The sequence below is a fragment of the Mycteria americana genome, chromosome 10 (genome assembly GCF_035582795.1).
Source record: "Mycteria americana isolate JAX WOST 10 ecotype Jacksonville Zoo and Gardens chromosome 10, USCA_MyAme_1.0, whole genome shotgun sequence".
NCBI classification, from domain to species: Eukaryota; Metazoa; Chordata; class Aves; order Ciconiiformes; family Ciconiidae; genus Mycteria; species Mycteria americana.
The window spans coordinates 6,841,705-6,859,400 of NC_134374.1; the positions used below are offsets into that span (position 1 = coordinate 6,841,705).

Sequence of the window (17,696 nt, forward strand, 5' to 3'; positions counted from 1 at the left end):
CTCAGGCAAGCACCACTGCTGAGAAGGCGGAAACCAGTACCCGCTGCAGAGCCTGCCCAGCCAGCTACGAACCAGGTAGCGAGCTCAGGCAGAGCGGTATTGCTGGAGTTAGTCTGTCCGTTAGTACCAAGCTACCCAGTATAAAGCTAACTGGAGTGCCTTCAGCTTAGTTATAATTATTACTATCAAAAGCAAGGTAATTTTTCTACACCTGCTGAGTCCTGGTACTCTTGGCACTGAAAACAAATCTACGACTTGCAGCAAAGCGAATCACAGACTGTTCTGCATGGGCACAAATACCCACTCTTGGTTATTTTTATCTGTTTCTAAACCTTACGAAATATGAAGGTGTGAAATGTGGTGCCTTAATTCATGCTGACTGTATTGTCAGGAGCAAGGCAGAAGGCCAAGTACTGTCAGTGCAACTAGGCATGAATTAATGCATGGTAATTCATGCACTGAAGTGCCTTATTGAGATTATAAAATGTTATTTAAAAATATTTACATATGTTAATTAAATGGTGAGGATCATAAATTCTAATCAGAGAGCTGGGCTGCATCTATTAACCAGTAAGACTTTTTGTTTCTTTTTGACTGGAAAGTTAACTTCCAGTTTGAGGAAACTGTCTAAGCAGATGGCACACCACGCCAGCGTCCTGAGCCTGGTGAGACGGCAGGGTAGTCCTGATTATAAAATACAATCAACATCCAGATAGGCGTAGATCCTCTAAATCCCACAGTCGGTTACCGAAATGGTGGGAGACGGGCACAGGCAGAGCGGTGGCCCGTGCCTGGCAGAGCGTTTGGGGGCTCAGGCAGTATTTTTACCACTGCCGTGTTTCTCCAGGGGCAGGAGGAGATTTCCGTCAGGTGGCTGGGCAAGACGCTGACCTGCCTGCTCGACACGGGACTTTCCTACTTTCCTATCTGCTCTGCAGATTACAAAGGTTGTTCAAATTTCTATTTTTTTTTTTTTTTTTTTTTTTTTGTAAGAGACATTTTATTAACGTTGGTACAATTAACTAACACTTAAGACGGCTGCAACAAAGTTAGGAAACGCGTGACTCCTCTCGGCTTTGCCAGTTCTGTCTGTGGTGGGCTGGACAAGGCTCGGTGTACAGCTCCTTCGGCAGGGCCAGGTTTTCATGCCACAACAAACCAGGAAAGGAAGAATCTAGATGAAATAGAACTGAAGAACTGACAGAAGCTCCAGGACAGATATGTAATATCTGACATGATACTTACTTTACTGATTTGATTTCAGGTTGCTGGAGCCTCTTTAAATATGAAGTTTTTGCTTGGCTGAGGCAGATACTAAGCTTTTATTATTCATCTGTTAGACAGTTCTACCCTACTGAGCAATGTTGCAAAACAATGTAAAAATTACTTACCGATATCTTTTATTTTAGCAATCTACTGAGTACTCTATAATATTACTAAGAAACTTCTAACAGATGATCAGCTGAAATCTTATTTCCATTTATAAGTGATGAGGCTAATGCTGTACCGTGATAAACGTGATAGAGCTTGGGCCTATTTCGGTTCTCATTCTCCATCCAAAAAGGGACAGAAACTACTCGGCGTCTCTGAGGACCGGGCCACAAGCTAGACTAGCTTAAAGATGGCCTTAGTCATAAACATCTATAAAAGACAGAAGGGTGAAATATAAGGACAGAGGTATTCCCACAGTTGGGGAACAGATGTGAAACCCAGTCCAAGCAAACACAGGGAATGAGAGGACAGTGGTATGATGAAACATGAGTAAGAGGATGAGCTAAAAGCAATTAATGCCAAATTACGTATCACTAGTATTATAAAATTTTGTTTGTTGAAAACAGTAAGAATCATTTCTGCTCTCTGGAGTGAGCTCAGAAGAGACTGGCCAGCCAAAAGGTGACTTTTTAATAAAATGCTTCTATGGAAAAAAAGTTGCAAGGAGAATTCTAGATGCTAAATAAACATATTGTTCATCATTCAGAAACTGCGGAGAACCAGGGGTCATTATATATGCTCCTTGTAGACACATTTTCTGTCATCCTTGTCATTACACTTAATAGACCGGCTGTTAGAAAACTCTTGATGTTTATGCTTAAAGCCTTGCATACTAAAATGTTTAAATTTAAAGAGTATTAGTAAAAAATGGAACAAAATCAAATACTGGCTATCTTTGCAGAAGTTTGCAATCAAATCTAAATCTGAGTTTATTTAAATTAGCCTATTAAAAACTCTATCGAGTAGACTAAGATTTACAATCAATCTTTCCAGAACAAGTTATTACTATCCTGTAGTAAAATTCTTCCCTGTACCCTCAAAGCCTAGTTTCCATTTTTACCAGTTATTAAACAGCTTTATTTTTTCTTATTAAAATCTCGATGACAAGAAAAACAAACAGAATAAATTGTTTTTAAACAGTCGAAAGTAAGATCAGTGGCTTTCTCTGTTTACTGGTCTCCAAACTCTATCCCTTTTTACACAGTGTTTTCTTTATCCTGGCAAAAAGAACCCCCGTTCCCTGCTCTTTTGGAGACTAAAAGTTGTGTTGAGCAACTGGATTTCGAAGCCTTTTCCTGCTTGGACTGTCATGAGCCTCTGCCACCTTTTAGTTGCTGCTGCCACACGTTTCTTTGAGCATCCTAGAGATTTCCACCACGACTATGCCCTTTACGGCCTCAGGAGAACGGCATACAGTGGGACTGCTGAGTACTCCTCCATAACCTCAAAGGCTGCATTAACTTCAAGTGATTGCCTCCAATTTTCCACAGATTTCACTTGGACAGAATACTGACAGAGGCAATTATTATTGGAATTAATCGGGCTGGGGTACTTGAGTATTGTCACAGCTTTATTTAATTAAGATTTAAGTTCATCAAGAAACTACTACTAGTGAGCAGGTATTAAAAAAACTCTGCTTTACAAAAGAAAGCCCTGAATTTAAAACCTGATTCATGTTCTGAATGCATTACACAGTCAGTAAGTTCAATTTGCTGCTTTTCTTTAGTTTACAAAGATACTGGTCAGTTTAGCATGAAGGCAAATGGAAACAATCCTTCAGTTAAAAAATATAACCTTGCACTTACCAACCAGGAATTATTCTTTCTTTTTAAGTTTTCATCATAAAATATGAGCGATGTGACATCATCTGTAAGTAGGCTGGCAAATGATCTATAGCATTCAATAGCATTCTGGTGGCTAAAGCGAGTAATTCTAACCAGTACTCTCATCCTGCAAACACATCTTCATACTACGCCATGGCGTTACCAGCTTGGGTGGTACTGGTGGTGCTTTGGTTATCTCACTGAAGTACTGAAATGCCAAGAAGTTTGCTTCTAAGGCTACAGAGTGCCTTGGTGCCTTGGGATCTCTTCCTAGCCTGCAACGTCGTTTCTGCAGCTGGATTGTTATAACCAACTCCCTCACCATCTGTCGCAGAAGCCTAATGTACAACGTTCATTCTTTTAAGGAAATCCCTACACCACAATGCCAAAATGCTAACTGGAAAGGGGGGAAGCCACTTGCTTTTGCTTTGGCTGGAGAAGCAAGGACTGAGCTGTGACAGTGTCCTCAGTTCTGGGGCAGATTTTAAAGCCTGTACTATCCTAGAACCGCTAAAGCACAGTCCTCTTGGGTGACTCTGAAGCCTTTTTTATTATTTCTTTGTTGCTGAAACTCCACGTTCCTTGGCTGGCTACACCTACGATCATTCACACATCACGTGAAATGCATATGACAGCTATGAAATACATTCGCAGCTTTTGGGTTTAAACCTCTCCATCTCTGCTTGCTGATTTTGAGGGAGACTTCATCCCTTCAAAGGGAATAAATCAAACCTTCTTTACCAGAAACAATGGTGAATTTGATTAACATTTGTATTTATTACATTCAGACTGTTTCTCTGTATCCAGACTTCTAAAAGGACTTTTGTAAGACTGCTTCCTTGAACATGGTTCACAGCTCACCGTTACTGTGTTTTACTTACCTGTGTCTCGTGTCTCTATTCCTAGTAAGACAGGTAAGTTCAGGTTTAAAAAAAAAAAAAAAGAAAAAGACAAGAAATGTTAGTCCTCAGCAAAACTGTATTCTTTGCCTGACTGCTCCCAGAGCTGTATCCCAATAACAAAGCATTGTTTACCCTGTTACTCAGTATTACTTCTTTCTCTCAAACGGCTTCCTTTCCGCTGCCTGCACGTTGTCAAGTCGGTTCTGAACAGTCGGCACACAACATCCTCCCCAGCAATGCTAGCTAGCTGGAGATTCATGGGTGTTGAGTAAGAGAAATCTAGTGTATCAGTGCCTGACAGCTCTCCTGCCTTCCGCTCTGGCCCCAAAAGGGAATGGGAAGCTGGAGTCATAATTACAGGGGAGTCGTTAACGGTGGCACAGGCCCGGCCTGTGACATGTCGGTCTGCAACGCCACGTTGCTCTTGTCTGCTTAAACTCAGTCATATCCTCTGTTACAGATGGGGAACAATTTAATTGTATTAATTTTAAACATGGTAAGTCTATCTTCAGCCATAATGCTGTGACCTGACACGATACTGCACCTATTTGCTATTGAATTACGGGCTTTTCTTCAAAAATACACTTCATGGAATACTTTAACTTTTTTGAGAAAATGTATGAAAAATCTCACAGGAACAAAAATTAGCTCTATTCAGTCTGCACTTTGTAGAAATTCATTATGCAAAACCTGTTCTAAAGGCCACTTAAGATGCCCTTTTTAACTGATGACTTTAAAGTAAGCGGAAGTTTTCTGATGAGTTTGTTTGACAGTCGATGAGACCCATGCTCACAGGGCAACTAAATGCGGCTGCTGCTTTAAATCACAGCTGAAAGAAAAAAGGCTCACTGTAGTTTTCATAGGCATAGCACAGCCAGGATAATGAACAGTACTCAGAGAAAGCTAATTATTTTTTTACCTGTGCTGGTTTCAGCTGGGATAGAGTTAATTTTCTTTATAGTGGCTGGTATGGGGCTACGTTTTGGATTTGTGCAGAAAACAGTGTTGATAACACAGGGATGCTTTAGTTGTTGCTGCACTGGTCAAGGACTTTTCAGCTTCCCATGCTCTGCCAGGGGCACGAGAAGCTGGGAGGGGACACGGCCAAGATAGTTGATCCCAACTGACCACAGGGACATTCCACACCGTATGGCGTCATGCTCAGCATATAAAGCTGGGGAAGAGGAAGGAAGGGGGGGACGTTGGGAGTGATGGCGTTTGTCTTCCCAAGTCACCGTTAGGCGTGATGGAGCCCTGCTTTCCTGGAGATGGCTGAACACCTGCCTGCCCATGGGGAGGAGTGAAGGAATTCCTTGTTCTGCTCTGCTTGCGTGCGCGGCTTTTGCTTTACCTGTTAAACTGTCTTTAACTCACTTTCTCACTTTTCAAGTTTTCTCACTTTTACTCTTCCGATTCTCTCCCCCATCCCACCACGGGGGAGTGAGCGAGCGGCTGTGCGGTGCTTAGTTGCCGGCTGGGGTTAAACCAGGACATACCTTAATTCTAATATACCAATTGAGTTTCCAGAGGGAAAGATCCGTCTGACAAAATTGAAGTCACCGATGTACACACTACCATCAGGCCCAGAAGCAAGAGCAACCGGTGCAAAGAGTTTGCTGTTGAGCGCAAGACCGTTGCAGTTGGAGCAAGAGACACTTCTCTGGTGTCCGTTGCCCATCACGGTTGAGATGACTGGCGGCTGCTGGGAAATGAACATGTTTTCACCATTTCCTTTGTGTACAATTCCTAAGGGGAAGGGGGGGGGGGGGGGAGAAAACAGAGGCAAAAAAAAGCAAATGTATAGCAATTAAATGATTCCGCAGTTTTAGATTGTGCAGTCCTCTAGAAAATCAGATTACCAAACCAGCAACAAACAGTGGATCTTTTAAAGACCGTCACAGGGTTCCACTAATCTCTTCCAATTTTGTTCAGTCCCAAGCTTCGCCATCACCATTTTGTCGATTAGTGGTTAGTGGCTATTTTAAAAGCCAAACATCATGAGGAGAACTCATGGTTGGTTAATGCTCTAACAAATTGACTGTTAATTGCAGTGCTATCTGATTTCTTGGGGATTACTACTTTAATATTCACTTTATTCATAAATTTTTATTAGGTAACAGAGGAATTTCTTAGGCAGTTTGAATATTTAATTAAAGGAGATTAATAGCAGGACTACTATGCATTTTTCACAAAAGAGCACTGAGTGGCAGTACAAAATCAATATTCAAATTTAAATGCCAGTCCTTCATGGTATATAAAAATGGTGCCAAGTGCAGCAAAGCCAGGTGAAGAGTCAACGAGTAATTCTGAGGCACAAGTGAATTTCTTACCAGCAAGAATAGCTTAACTTAAATTCTGCCACGAAGTTTAAGACAACTTTCCAGTGTGTCAGTATCTGAGCACTGCTCTGCAGCATACATTGTTGAAAGCCTTCCCAATTACTAGGTTGGTGATACCAGAATCAGTACAAACGTGTATTTTATCAAACTGATAGCTGTAGCGTTTATTTTAAATAACAATGTGGTAATACAGTTAAGTACCTTTAAAATGACATGTTATTGTAGGATTTTGGCTATTTCTGAACGGAAGATAGGTGTTCTTTTAGACCGCAGTCCAAACTCTCTTATTTCCCTTGGAAAGCCCAGTACTTCATCAGAAAAGTGGCCCACTTAAAGGAATAAACACAAGGGAATATCCTTTCTGGAGGACTCTTACACCGGGAAATGAGCATACGCCAGATACTGCAGGAAGTACTTGCTGAGACACGTCTGAGTTTACCCAAAGTACGGCAAATGTATTTCTGTACTGTCTCTACCAACTTTTGCGAAACTATTTTTTTTGTGGCTTTCAGATAAGTCTGAAGCTAAAATTCTCTGGCAATTACTGAGTGTTGCCATAGCTATTTTGAAGGGAAGTATATTTTTAAGAAGTTATTTCTGAATAATAGAGGACAGAATACGTATATTTGTTTGAAAGCAGCCTTAAAAAAAGCATCTTGGAAATATGCCAGTAAAATTAATGGCGATATCCTCCCTTATGCACCGGCTAAAAATAATACGAAATGAAGATGCTGCCCTTTGTCTGAAATTAACAACGTAAAGGTAATATTTCAACTGCCTCATACAAATGCCAGTAAATAATTAGGGCTCTGGAGAATATGTTTTGCTGTCAATAAATGTAAGCATGTGCTTAATTTCAAGCTTTCGAGCTGCTGCTTTAATTTTAGTCGGTGCTGTGTTGCACTGGGGCTGAAATTACCGTAAAGCATAAAGACCCTGTAAAATTACTCCTCCTTCCCCCAGATAAATAAAAATGGAATCAATACACTTGCCCATCAGAAGAAAAATCTAATTCAAAGAATACTCTGAAAAAATCGGTTAATAGCACACTCATTTGTATTCATGAGATATAGGTGTCTTTAAAAGGAACGACTATTTATGGTATGGGTTCTCTTCTTGACTATGAGAAATGCTGTGAAGATCTTCCAAACTGACCAAAACCTTTGTGTTAGAAGACGTTAAACTCAAATCATGTCACGAATTGGAAGTGATGAAACCTCTAAATTGGAGAGGAAAAAAAAGTGGGAAAAGAACACTTTAGTATAGCTGAGAAGAGGATGTGATCCTCTGTTAACCTAACAGTCATCTTGATGCAAAACCGTATACCTTTAAAAAGCTTGAGGTTCCAGTGACAGCCACATTGGAACAATACATGGTATTTCACGTCTATGCTGCTGGAATCGGACACCTGTTTTTTCTTTCTTTTTTTAAAGATACTTACGTCTGCAACAGAACACAGTTTTTCCTTGCTATGGTTTCTGCGTGTCAATACTTGTACCTCCACAGCTTAGACTGTGCTACGAAGTGCAATTCTGTAGAAGTGCATCTATTTATTTTTACAACTTTTCTGTTGTATTTAGTTTATTTTGTAACATCTCTGAAATGAAGAGCCTTTACGGGGAGGGAGGTAGGCATATCCCCCCTGTCTCTGAGTAGGCATGCTGTGCACAGCAGCAGACCTGCTGGAAGACAAGGCTCCGTGGCTGAAGTTAGATGTAAGCTCTTCAGGACTAGCTGACCGCTCAAGCAAAGTGCTTCCAGTTTTAGTTTGAAAACAAAATTGTAATTTGCAATAGAGAGTTTTTAGAAAGACATTTATGTTATCTTCCAGTGCTACTTCTGTAGTTAATCCAGTGACAGTGTTTCAAAACCAGATGCAAGTTTCATGCTTCTAAAAAGAGCAGAGCAGCTCTTCATACGTACAGAGAGAATGCTTTAATTAAAAATCTCAATATATTCATACTCAAGGAAGCTACTCGTGCTTTTCATTTCACTCACGGCGGCATGGAGATAAGTCTGAAATGTGTAATTCTAAGTTTGAATCACATTCTTGCCCTTATTTAAAGTACATTTTATATATCTGAAATGGAAGCGCAGTTCACCAGTTTCTAGATAAGACCAGAAGCACAGTTGTTGTTTTTATCCTTTTGGTTAACACCGTTCATTATGTGGGTTTGTTGCTTTAATACGAGCCTACAGGCTGCTCTGTTAGGTGTGCACTAGCTATGGTATAGTCCTTGTTTTTCTTCTCCTAACTGCTTTTCTAGTTCCTATATGTGAGGCAGGTGTGCGTGCTCAAAGCCCATTATAATCACAAGGAACATCTGAGACATCCCTCAGCTCTGGCTGGGCTTTGTCATCTCGCTGGAGATGCTCTCACGTGCAAACTGGAAACAGAAGAGACCCACCGATTTCAAGTCAGGCATGCTTACGCCCTCCCCTCCCCAGACTCTGTCTCTCTAAGCAATGGATAAAGACGTTCAGCGGCTTCCCCCGACTTCAGCCTTGCTCATGCCCAGCACGGCGGGAACATGCGCGGAAGGGGAGCAGGTAGAAGCAGCTGCACGTTCCCCATCCTTGTTATTGGGTTGGGGTAGCGGGCGCAGCCTGGATGACTTCAGATGCGGCGGCGTGTGGCTGACAGTGACAGGACAGCGCTCGCCGGTGTTCCCAGCCACAGCTGGGACGGGGCCAGCAAGCAATTTGTCACCATATACCCTGTGCTGAGGAAAGCAATGATTTAGCCCCGCTCAGATTATTATTGTATACTTTACAAAATCTCAGAACAAGTTAGTGCCTACGGGGTGAATTATAGTAGTAACCACTGCAGTTAGCAGATAGTCATATAAAGTGGAGTTACTGCCAGCAATTTAGTCTTGAAATTAAACTATGCAAGTGGTAAATTGGCACTAAGGAGTAGACTATGGGGCTCACAGTTGGGGGCTGAGCTGACTGAGGTCAGATTTCTCTTTGTGTTAAATGTCAATAGCTGGCATTTAAAAGAGACAATCTATACAAACCAGTAAGACAGGGTATGAAAGAACCGCTGTTTAAAATGTCAAACTATTTTAAATCAAAACAGAAATCCAGATAATTTACAAACTAAATCTGACCTTTTGTATTTGGAATATTTATACTGTAGCTGCGCATTCAACAACAGAATTTGTAAAAACCTGACAGCCATACATCTGTGCATGAATCTTCATTAACAGAAGTTTGCAGATGGAAATAGATTTTAGTGGACAGACTCTCAGCTGGAGGAAATTGAGAGAATTTTACTGAATCCAATACTCCGCTGATTTAGAAGTGCTGAAATCTGTCCCCAGGTTTCTCTTCCCCTGGACAGTGAGATATCTGTTTATTGGCAAAACCATACTTTTCTAGTTACGTTACTTTTCTATAATTTATATACAAGTATTGTTTTAATAATTTAATCCTACTAATTCCCGATTATAGATTTCAAGGGAGGGAAAGAAACCCCCCCAGGAATAAAACAAAAGCAATGCGAAGACAGATTCAAGTCTCCATGCTTGAAGAATCTCCATGCAGGGTTAATGTCATGACACCAAAAGCATTTACAGTTTGTTGTCTCCTAATGCTTCGAAAGGTGCTAGATTGCTCGTCCTGAAGGGTAACTTACTGTGCTTCTCCACAGGGTGGGCAGCCACAACAGCTTCTGCCTACCGGACCGGCAGCGTGGTTTCGAAGTGCAACCTCACCCAGCCGGTCTGCTTTCCTGCAGGTTTGTCTCCCTGCCGCTGCGCTGCTACTAACCGCCGTTAGCCGTAGGGTGAATTAGGGGTGTAAACACTTCACTGAGAATGTAACACTATAAACTCACCTAAAAGGTGGTACTTCTATACCAACAGTGTGAGAACGAACCTAAATTACTATGCCCTTTTTCCATCCGAATGACCAAAATGTGTTAGCGATCACGAGAGTTAGTGATATTAGTGTTTAATACCTGGGAGCCAGAACGTTAAAAATATCCTTTCAGATGGCATTTACATTTCAGTTCTCAATAAATGAGGGTGCACATTCAAACAAAGAGGATTACACATTAGGAAGTGTAATGCTTAAAATCGGAACAATTAATTCCTTTAAAATTTGTATTCTTCTTCTGCATGGCCAGTTAATAAAGGAAGGACTTACCACTTTGTGGATTTAATACGTGGTGTTTGTTTATAGACCAGCCTCCCAGATTTGAAGCATCCATTTCAAAGCCTTGAAGGATAACTGTTCTCTTCTCCCACAGAATAAAATCAGGACATGTTTCATATTCATAGCCCACCGACACTGCAAACAAATAATTAAAGATCTATCAGTCTTCCTTTTCGTCTGTGAACCGCTAGGTAATTTTTCATTCCAGGTTTTGATATTCATCCGTCAAGTAATGATGCCACTAATTTTCCTCTGCCCGATTGCTATTGTTGAATGGTATTTTTTTTTAAAAAAGGGTTTTAAGAGATTAGTATGTTATTACAGCTATAGTTACTACTGTTTCAAAGCAGAAAATTTTCTGTTGTATCAGTTATGGTTTTCTTAAGAGTATAAATCTCCTCCAGTGACTCCCAACTTGATTGTTTATTGCATTTCTGCTAATTACCTGAATAACAGCTTAAATAGAAAAAAATCCACGTTAAAACAAACTGGTTTTAATTTGTTTGCTAATTGTAAAAACTGTCGTTAGGCAGAAATAGATTGCCAAGCTGAAAATTTCTAGAACTAAACATTTATGTTCACAGGCTTGCACATCACATGGCTCCCCTCTACAGCTGGTCAAAATATCTGCTGGAAATCTTGAATTTCCCTAAGGATGGTGGGTTTTGGGGGCACTCAAACTGACCCAGACCCCTTCCCTTTAGTACTTCAGTAAAACGAGAATAGCTCTTCAAAGTTTAATTTTGGTATTTCTAATATACCAACTTTTTTTTTATTTTAGATGTCAGTGCAACTCAGTCAGAAAGGAAGAATGTTATTTTGACACCAAAGCCCAAAATTTGATCTAGGAAATATTGAGAGAATTCAGCCTTTCCAAAATAAAAATGTCTTTAAAAATATTTTAATATACAAAATTTTTTAAAAAATTGAAAAAACAGTTTTCTGACATTTTCAATATTTTCTTCTCACTTTTTCTACGTAGCGGCTTTTAGGTACACTTTACTTGAACCACAAATAGTTTTAATACCATCTAAACTCCTTTACTGGGTGCAATCAAAATATTTTGACCAGCTATAGCAGGGAGCGTTTGTGTTTTGCAAGATAAATGTTTTATGGCAAACTGAAAGCTGTTCCCTACAGGAACTTCACTTAGACCTGCTTCGGCATTTTAGCAGAAAGAACCTTTTTTTGCAGATAAAGTCTGACTTGTAAAAATCCCATCTCCTTAAGTACTCTAAATATTCATATTTCAAACACTGCAGGTTTCAGTCCGAGTTTCTGTCCAATCGTTCTGTTACAGGAGCTCCTAGGACCAACATCAGCCGTGTTTCTGGGTGACTCCCTGGGCTGAGTGCCGAACTGTGGGCACGGAGCTTCTTCCAGAACAGCCACGTCCTGTGCTGGGATGAGCCCTCAAGGTTCAGTCACCGAACATGCTATTTTCTAGGTGTTAATGCAGAGAGAAGATAAAGGGCAGATTTTTCCTATGAAGCAACCTCACACTTGCCACCTACACGTTAGCATCTTTACTCCGTTCACGCACTTAACACGTTCAATCCTGGGTCGGATGGGTATACCTGAAAAGAGTAAAGCCCTATAATACAAAGGCACTCAGCCTTGCTCCCTGAACCGTCACAGACCCCCAGGACAGTTCCTCAGCCGCTGTAAGGTACCATGCTGATAGCCGGGTCAAGGGAGGGATACATTTACACCATCTGAGAACCTCTGCCCGTGGATCCGCAGCGGCACATTTACCAGGACTATAGCTAACAAACACTGTAAAGCGTCTGCTATTCCCTGCCTATAGCTGATGTTTTTGAGCTGCCAAATACCCTCTAGAGGTTATCATCCCCTTTCTTAAAAGTTCACTGTTCCCTCCTCTCATAGTTATTGCGCATAGCAGCCTTCTTGTCCCTTCTCGTCAGTGAGAGACACGTGGCCATACGCTCGCTTCATGTGGGTCTACAGCCGTGTTTCTATGTAAACTTACACATATTTATGAAAGAAGTCTATGCTCCAAAAAGGAATATATGTGTAATCTTAAAGCAGGTCTAACTGGATGTACTGATGTACCATCCGTGAAAATTTCGTATCGCTTGTTTTGCTTGCAATCAAGGCAAAGCATAACAATTGGAAAGCCAAGCAAGTGACTGCAGTGCCACTTGAACAATAAGTATTTTGTTCCTGGCAGGTTTTGCAAAACGTCATTTTGGCAGTGAAATGACAATCGCAGTCAGCTGACCCTCCTTGTGGGGTGTCATTTTCTGGTCAAATTAATTTATAGCCCTTTGTTGAGGTGACTGAGATTTTCACTGGATGAAGAAGAACTGTAGTGACTATGTTTTTCGGACGCTAACAGCCAGCAAGAACAGTTCTTTGCGGTCTCGAAATGGATTACTGAAGTCATCTGTACCAAAAACCTATTATTTTCATACAACTATTTAGAAAAATGAACAATAATTTGTTAGCAGTGCCAGCATATCACAGTTTAAGGGCTGTTGCCAAAATACAGGTAAGAAATAAAAGACATGATTAAACAGGACAGTAACCTCTCCTTCAACCTCTCCTGAAATATTTGTACTTACCAGCACCTTACTTCTTCGAACAACGAATGTAACGAACCCAACCAAAGTAACAAGTAGACTAACGAATGGAGGACCTAAGACTGTTCTGCTTGAGAGCTGGTTTATATTCACGCCCAGGAGGGTTGGTCCTTGCACACCACTTCATGCTGCTGTGTGGGATGCAAGGGCTTCCAGGGGTAAGACTGAGCATGTATGGAGTTATACAGGAACATTTATTGAGGTTTCGACCAACATCCTTCCTTTTCCTACGTTAAATAACAAGGGGACGTAGACTTTACCACCAAGGTTTTGTGTATCAACGTCCACGTGATGTTATTTTATTCAGAACAAAAAAATGTTACTTTATCATCTCAGTTGTTAGTCTGAGAAGAGAAACTAGCCTCGTGTTAGGGACGTGGGGACTAGGCAAACACCAGCAAACACTTCTCCAACAAATTTAAACAGAACCGCTTGTGTGTGGAAATATGCTCAGAAAGCCTCCTTTCCTGTAACTGGTTATGTGATCATTGCTGTCAATAACCCTGAAGAAAAAGGAAGATGTTTATGGTATTTCTAAAACTAAAAGCAGATGGTTACATTCCTGAGTTCCAGGACTTCAAACTGCTGCAATTTAATTTAATTAAAATGAACAACTGAACAGAATGCATTATTAAATATTGGTAATATACTGGCAGAGGAAAATATTTTGACAAAAATTCATATAATGGATGCAGATAAAGGTCCCCGAGTACTACAGTGTGTCAAATTAAATAAAGCTTTATTGGAATCCAACAAAGCATGCTAACAATGCACTTACTTAAAATATAAAGAGTTTTGCTTCTATTTTGCAAGAAGATTAACCTAATCTTTAAGGAAAAGATAATAATTAAGTAATAATAAAAGATAAATAATTAAATAACTAAATAGAATAAATAAATAAATAACAAATTAATAAAGATAATAAATAAATAAAAGATAAATAATTAACCTAAACTGTAAGGAAAAGAAAAAAAATTAAGCACCAATTCAATAATTTAAAAGTTGTTATCCAGCACTATTGCATACGCTTTATTCATATTTAAACATATTACGCTCAGCTACTTCTAATTTGGGAATCTGTAACTACAGTATCATTTCATAAGACGTTATGTATTTGATTTAAATTGTTTTAAAGTCCACATATGTACTGGACTTCACGATCATCAGAAGACTCTTAAATGGTGCAGAGGGAGCAGGCATACTCAACTGTTCCCTCCCAAACCCATTAGTGACAGTGACAGACCCTGAACACAGGGCACACGTAGCCATGCCGAGGAGAGCCCCAGGTGGCACCCGTGACCCATCTGGTCCTGCCTCATCACACCTTTGGGAGTGCCAAAGGGCACACTGGCATTTTGTTTCAGTTCTGGATTTGCACAAATACGTGTAAGCGAAGCCAACAACCCACTTAATACCTTCCCTCACTGCAAAACGCTAGCAGGAACCTATATCTGTAATGGGCTAGGGCTAGATTTGCCCCCTAACAAGGAGGTTTCATGAGACCGACGGGCCAAAAAGGGCACTCCTGCTCCCCACCACCCGCCATACCTGGGACGGTCAGAGCCCTCTCTGGTGTCAGCGCCAGCACCCGACCGACCCCTTTGAAAAGTTGTCCACCCTTCTGCAGATGTGAGCCAGATGTGGTAGATCAGATGCAGATATGATGATGCAGCAGTTCAGGACACCTTGCACTAAGGGTGGAGTTTTGATCGTTGTAGGCCAATGTAATGTGTGAGCTAGGGCTGGAATGAGAAGACCTGAGCTTCTGCACTAGCATTCATCAGGAAACTAATGAAGCTGAAAATTTATCACTTATTTTCTGGTTGCTTCAGTTTTCAGCTGAATTTGTTCCTGATCTGGCTCATTTAATGATCAAATGAATGCGAGTGGTGGCCCAGGGGTAAGGAGAGAACGTGGGAACATCCCTTCTGCCAGCAGCCTGCAGTTGTATCTGTTGAAGTAGACTGTGGGACCACAGCCCTAGAATAAGCTCCTTGTTTTCTGATATATTCCTATGGGCATCGCCTGATGTAACTCATACTCGGTATTTTGGTCTCATAACCCTTCGTGGACACCAGTGGCTATGTCTGCATCATTCTCTAAGTAGAAACGACTAGGAAAGCGCTATAAACCTCCCTTCTCCCATCGCCTCTCCCCGCAGACTACCTGGCTGGGAGCAGGAGCACATGAACGCAGTCACGCACTAGATGCTCTGGGAGCTGCAGGGCTTGCGTACCCCGGACGGCCCCTTTTGGCTTTGCAGGGGCCAACCTGCAGGCACGCTGCCTGTATGGACAACGCAGCAGGTCCTGAAGAGAGCTGCTGGCTGCCCCTCTGAGCGGCGTTTTCCTATACAGAATGAGGGATATTCCTTCCGAGGGCAGATGGCTCCATGTAGCCCTTGTTATTCCTGTTTTATAGCCTGCTGTAGTTCCCCTGACTTAAAAAGCAAAATAGAACTGCTAAGGAAGTGATTAGGGCTTATTCACAATACTAAGCTTTGCTGGTAAGGTAAATAATCTTAATGGAAAGTATCTATAAGATTAGTCCATTAAGCAACATAACCCCAAATTCAATTAAAAAAATAGCAAGCCTTTTAAAAGTGAAATCATGAAATTAATGAAAAAATGGCTAGCTAAATAAATGGTATTTGCACAGACAGCACTTCTGTAGCAATTCTCAGAATAGCTGCTGGTGCTGCTTGGTAAAGAAAGCCTACGAAACAAGACGATTTTCGTATAAACATCTTTAAAGAACAAATCAAGAAGTTTTAACTGTTGGGGATGTGAAATGTAGTAAGAAAGGATGCCTAAAAGTTAGAATTTTGTAAACCCTAAGTGGAAACGACATTTTAAATGTCACAGCCAAAAAATGACAGAAACAATGACACACCAAAGGTCATATTCAAAGTAACATTCAAAACCAAAGACAGCTGAATGTAATGCCGTTAGTACATAACCATTCTCTGAGGGAAAAGGGGATTTTCAAATTGATTAAATTAGAAAGATGACATTGTACGAACAAGAAAAGAAATGTTTTTAGGAAATCATACGAGTCACTTGAGCTGAAGAGGCATTTGATTTAAAAGAATGTAAGTGCAGCAACAAAATTTATAAGCTGTATTTTCCTGGCTTGATGTGTGCGAGCGCTTCTGCTTACATCAAGGTGATTCTACATACCCATAGCCTCGGCCAGACCAGAAACCTTCTGTCCATATATATCCGTCTTATTCCAGGCAAATGTGTAGACCAAATTGGCTGCAGCGGGAAACCATTTCTGAAGCAGACGTCCTTCAACAGCAACTATCAGATGGACTTTTGTCATTCCAGAAGGGATGGTTGTGTGTGTCAAAATAATGCGCAGCAAAGTTTTATACCCTGGTGTTCGACTGCTGAGATAGCTCAGCTTCACAAAACTCGAAGGAATTGGGATTTCCTCCTGGACCACCTTGGAAAAAAACCACATCATTACACCTATAGCCAGGAAAAACTGCAAAATTATAATAATAACAGCAGGTGCTTAATTTACATTTCACAGTCATGATGTGAACGCAGTACCGCTTAAACCACTGACGCCTTCTGTGTTTATTTCAGCAATGCAGTAGCCAGGCATATTACAACATGTCCAACGCTGAAAACTGCTTTGTCACCTTATGGGATGGTGGTCTGGCTATTTTGATAAAGAGCCTCTTCCTCTAATGCTTTACTCTTATCTACTGAGGAGCAAACACTATCTCTGTGGACATATTCATACATATGAGCTCTACAGCTTTACCTTGGCTTTATTATTTGGTTTACTTAACGCATATTCTTAACCAGAAGACAATGAAAACCTTTTTTTAAATATGCGCACCCTTTATATATTACATTATGATTTGAAGATGCTATCCTGCTTTGGAGGCAATAACTCTACCTTGGGGAGACCCAAGAAAGAAAACGAACCTTCCCGCTAAACCATCCTCCGTGCAGAAGTGCCTGCAGTAAGGCTGAGCTCCAGCAGGAAGGGGCACGGCACGCGAAGGCACAGCACAAGAAACCTAACAAGCTAGCTGGGGACGCACGGCACTGAAGATGAAAGAGGCTGGGAGTCAGAGTCATCTAGCTAACAGGTAAGTCCCCAGGGTGTGCAACGGAGTTCAAATCCCACGGCACTGCTGTCAGTGCCGCTGTCTGAATCACTGGGATTAAAGCTGGCTTGGATACGCCCGCTGTAGGCTAGTATCAATTCCTGGCTGCAGTGAAGATAAGCCCTCAGCAACTAGAAGGACTGCAAAGACTGCGAGCTTGTGAGGGGAAAAAAAGAAACTTGGCCTTGACCTTTTGAATGATGTGGGCCTGGGAGCTACAAAAAGGGATGTTGCTCTTGTGATCTCCTGAGAGAAAGCAGCTCTTCTGGGACAGACTGTGAGCGAGAGCAGGCAAGAGGAGAGAGGAGCTTCTTGGAGGGTGCCACCGCAGTCACTCAAAAGCCACTGAAAACTAGACTGTGCTTAATAAGGCTAATGATTTTGGTGTATTTCCATAACAACAAGCCAACCTGTCACAATGTTAAAATCGTCAAGCTTGGAAAAAATACAAGCTGTTTTGTTTATATTCC

The 17,696-nt window shown here is 41.2% G+C and overlaps 1 protein-coding gene across 1 annotated transcript in view; it reads right to left on the bottom strand.

Moving 5' to 3' along the window:
• TENM1 (teneurin transmembrane protein 1) overlaps window positions 1–17,696 on the bottom strand; it is a 353,539-nt gene that overhangs the window by 63,538 nt on the left and 272,305 nt on the right. Inside the window, exons 17-20 of the mRNA XM_075513171.1 lie at window positions 16,280–16,547; window positions 10,489–10,632; window positions 5,494–5,743; window positions 3,977–3,997 (exon numbers count right to left, since the gene is read on the bottom strand). Coding sequence (XP_075369286.1) covers window positions 3,977–3,997; window positions 5,494–5,743; window positions 10,489–10,632; window positions 16,280–16,547 — 683 coding nt within the window. The remainder of the gene's footprint in view (window positions 1–3,976; window positions 3,998–5,493; window positions 5,744–10,488; window positions 10,633–16,279; window positions 16,548–17,696) is intronic.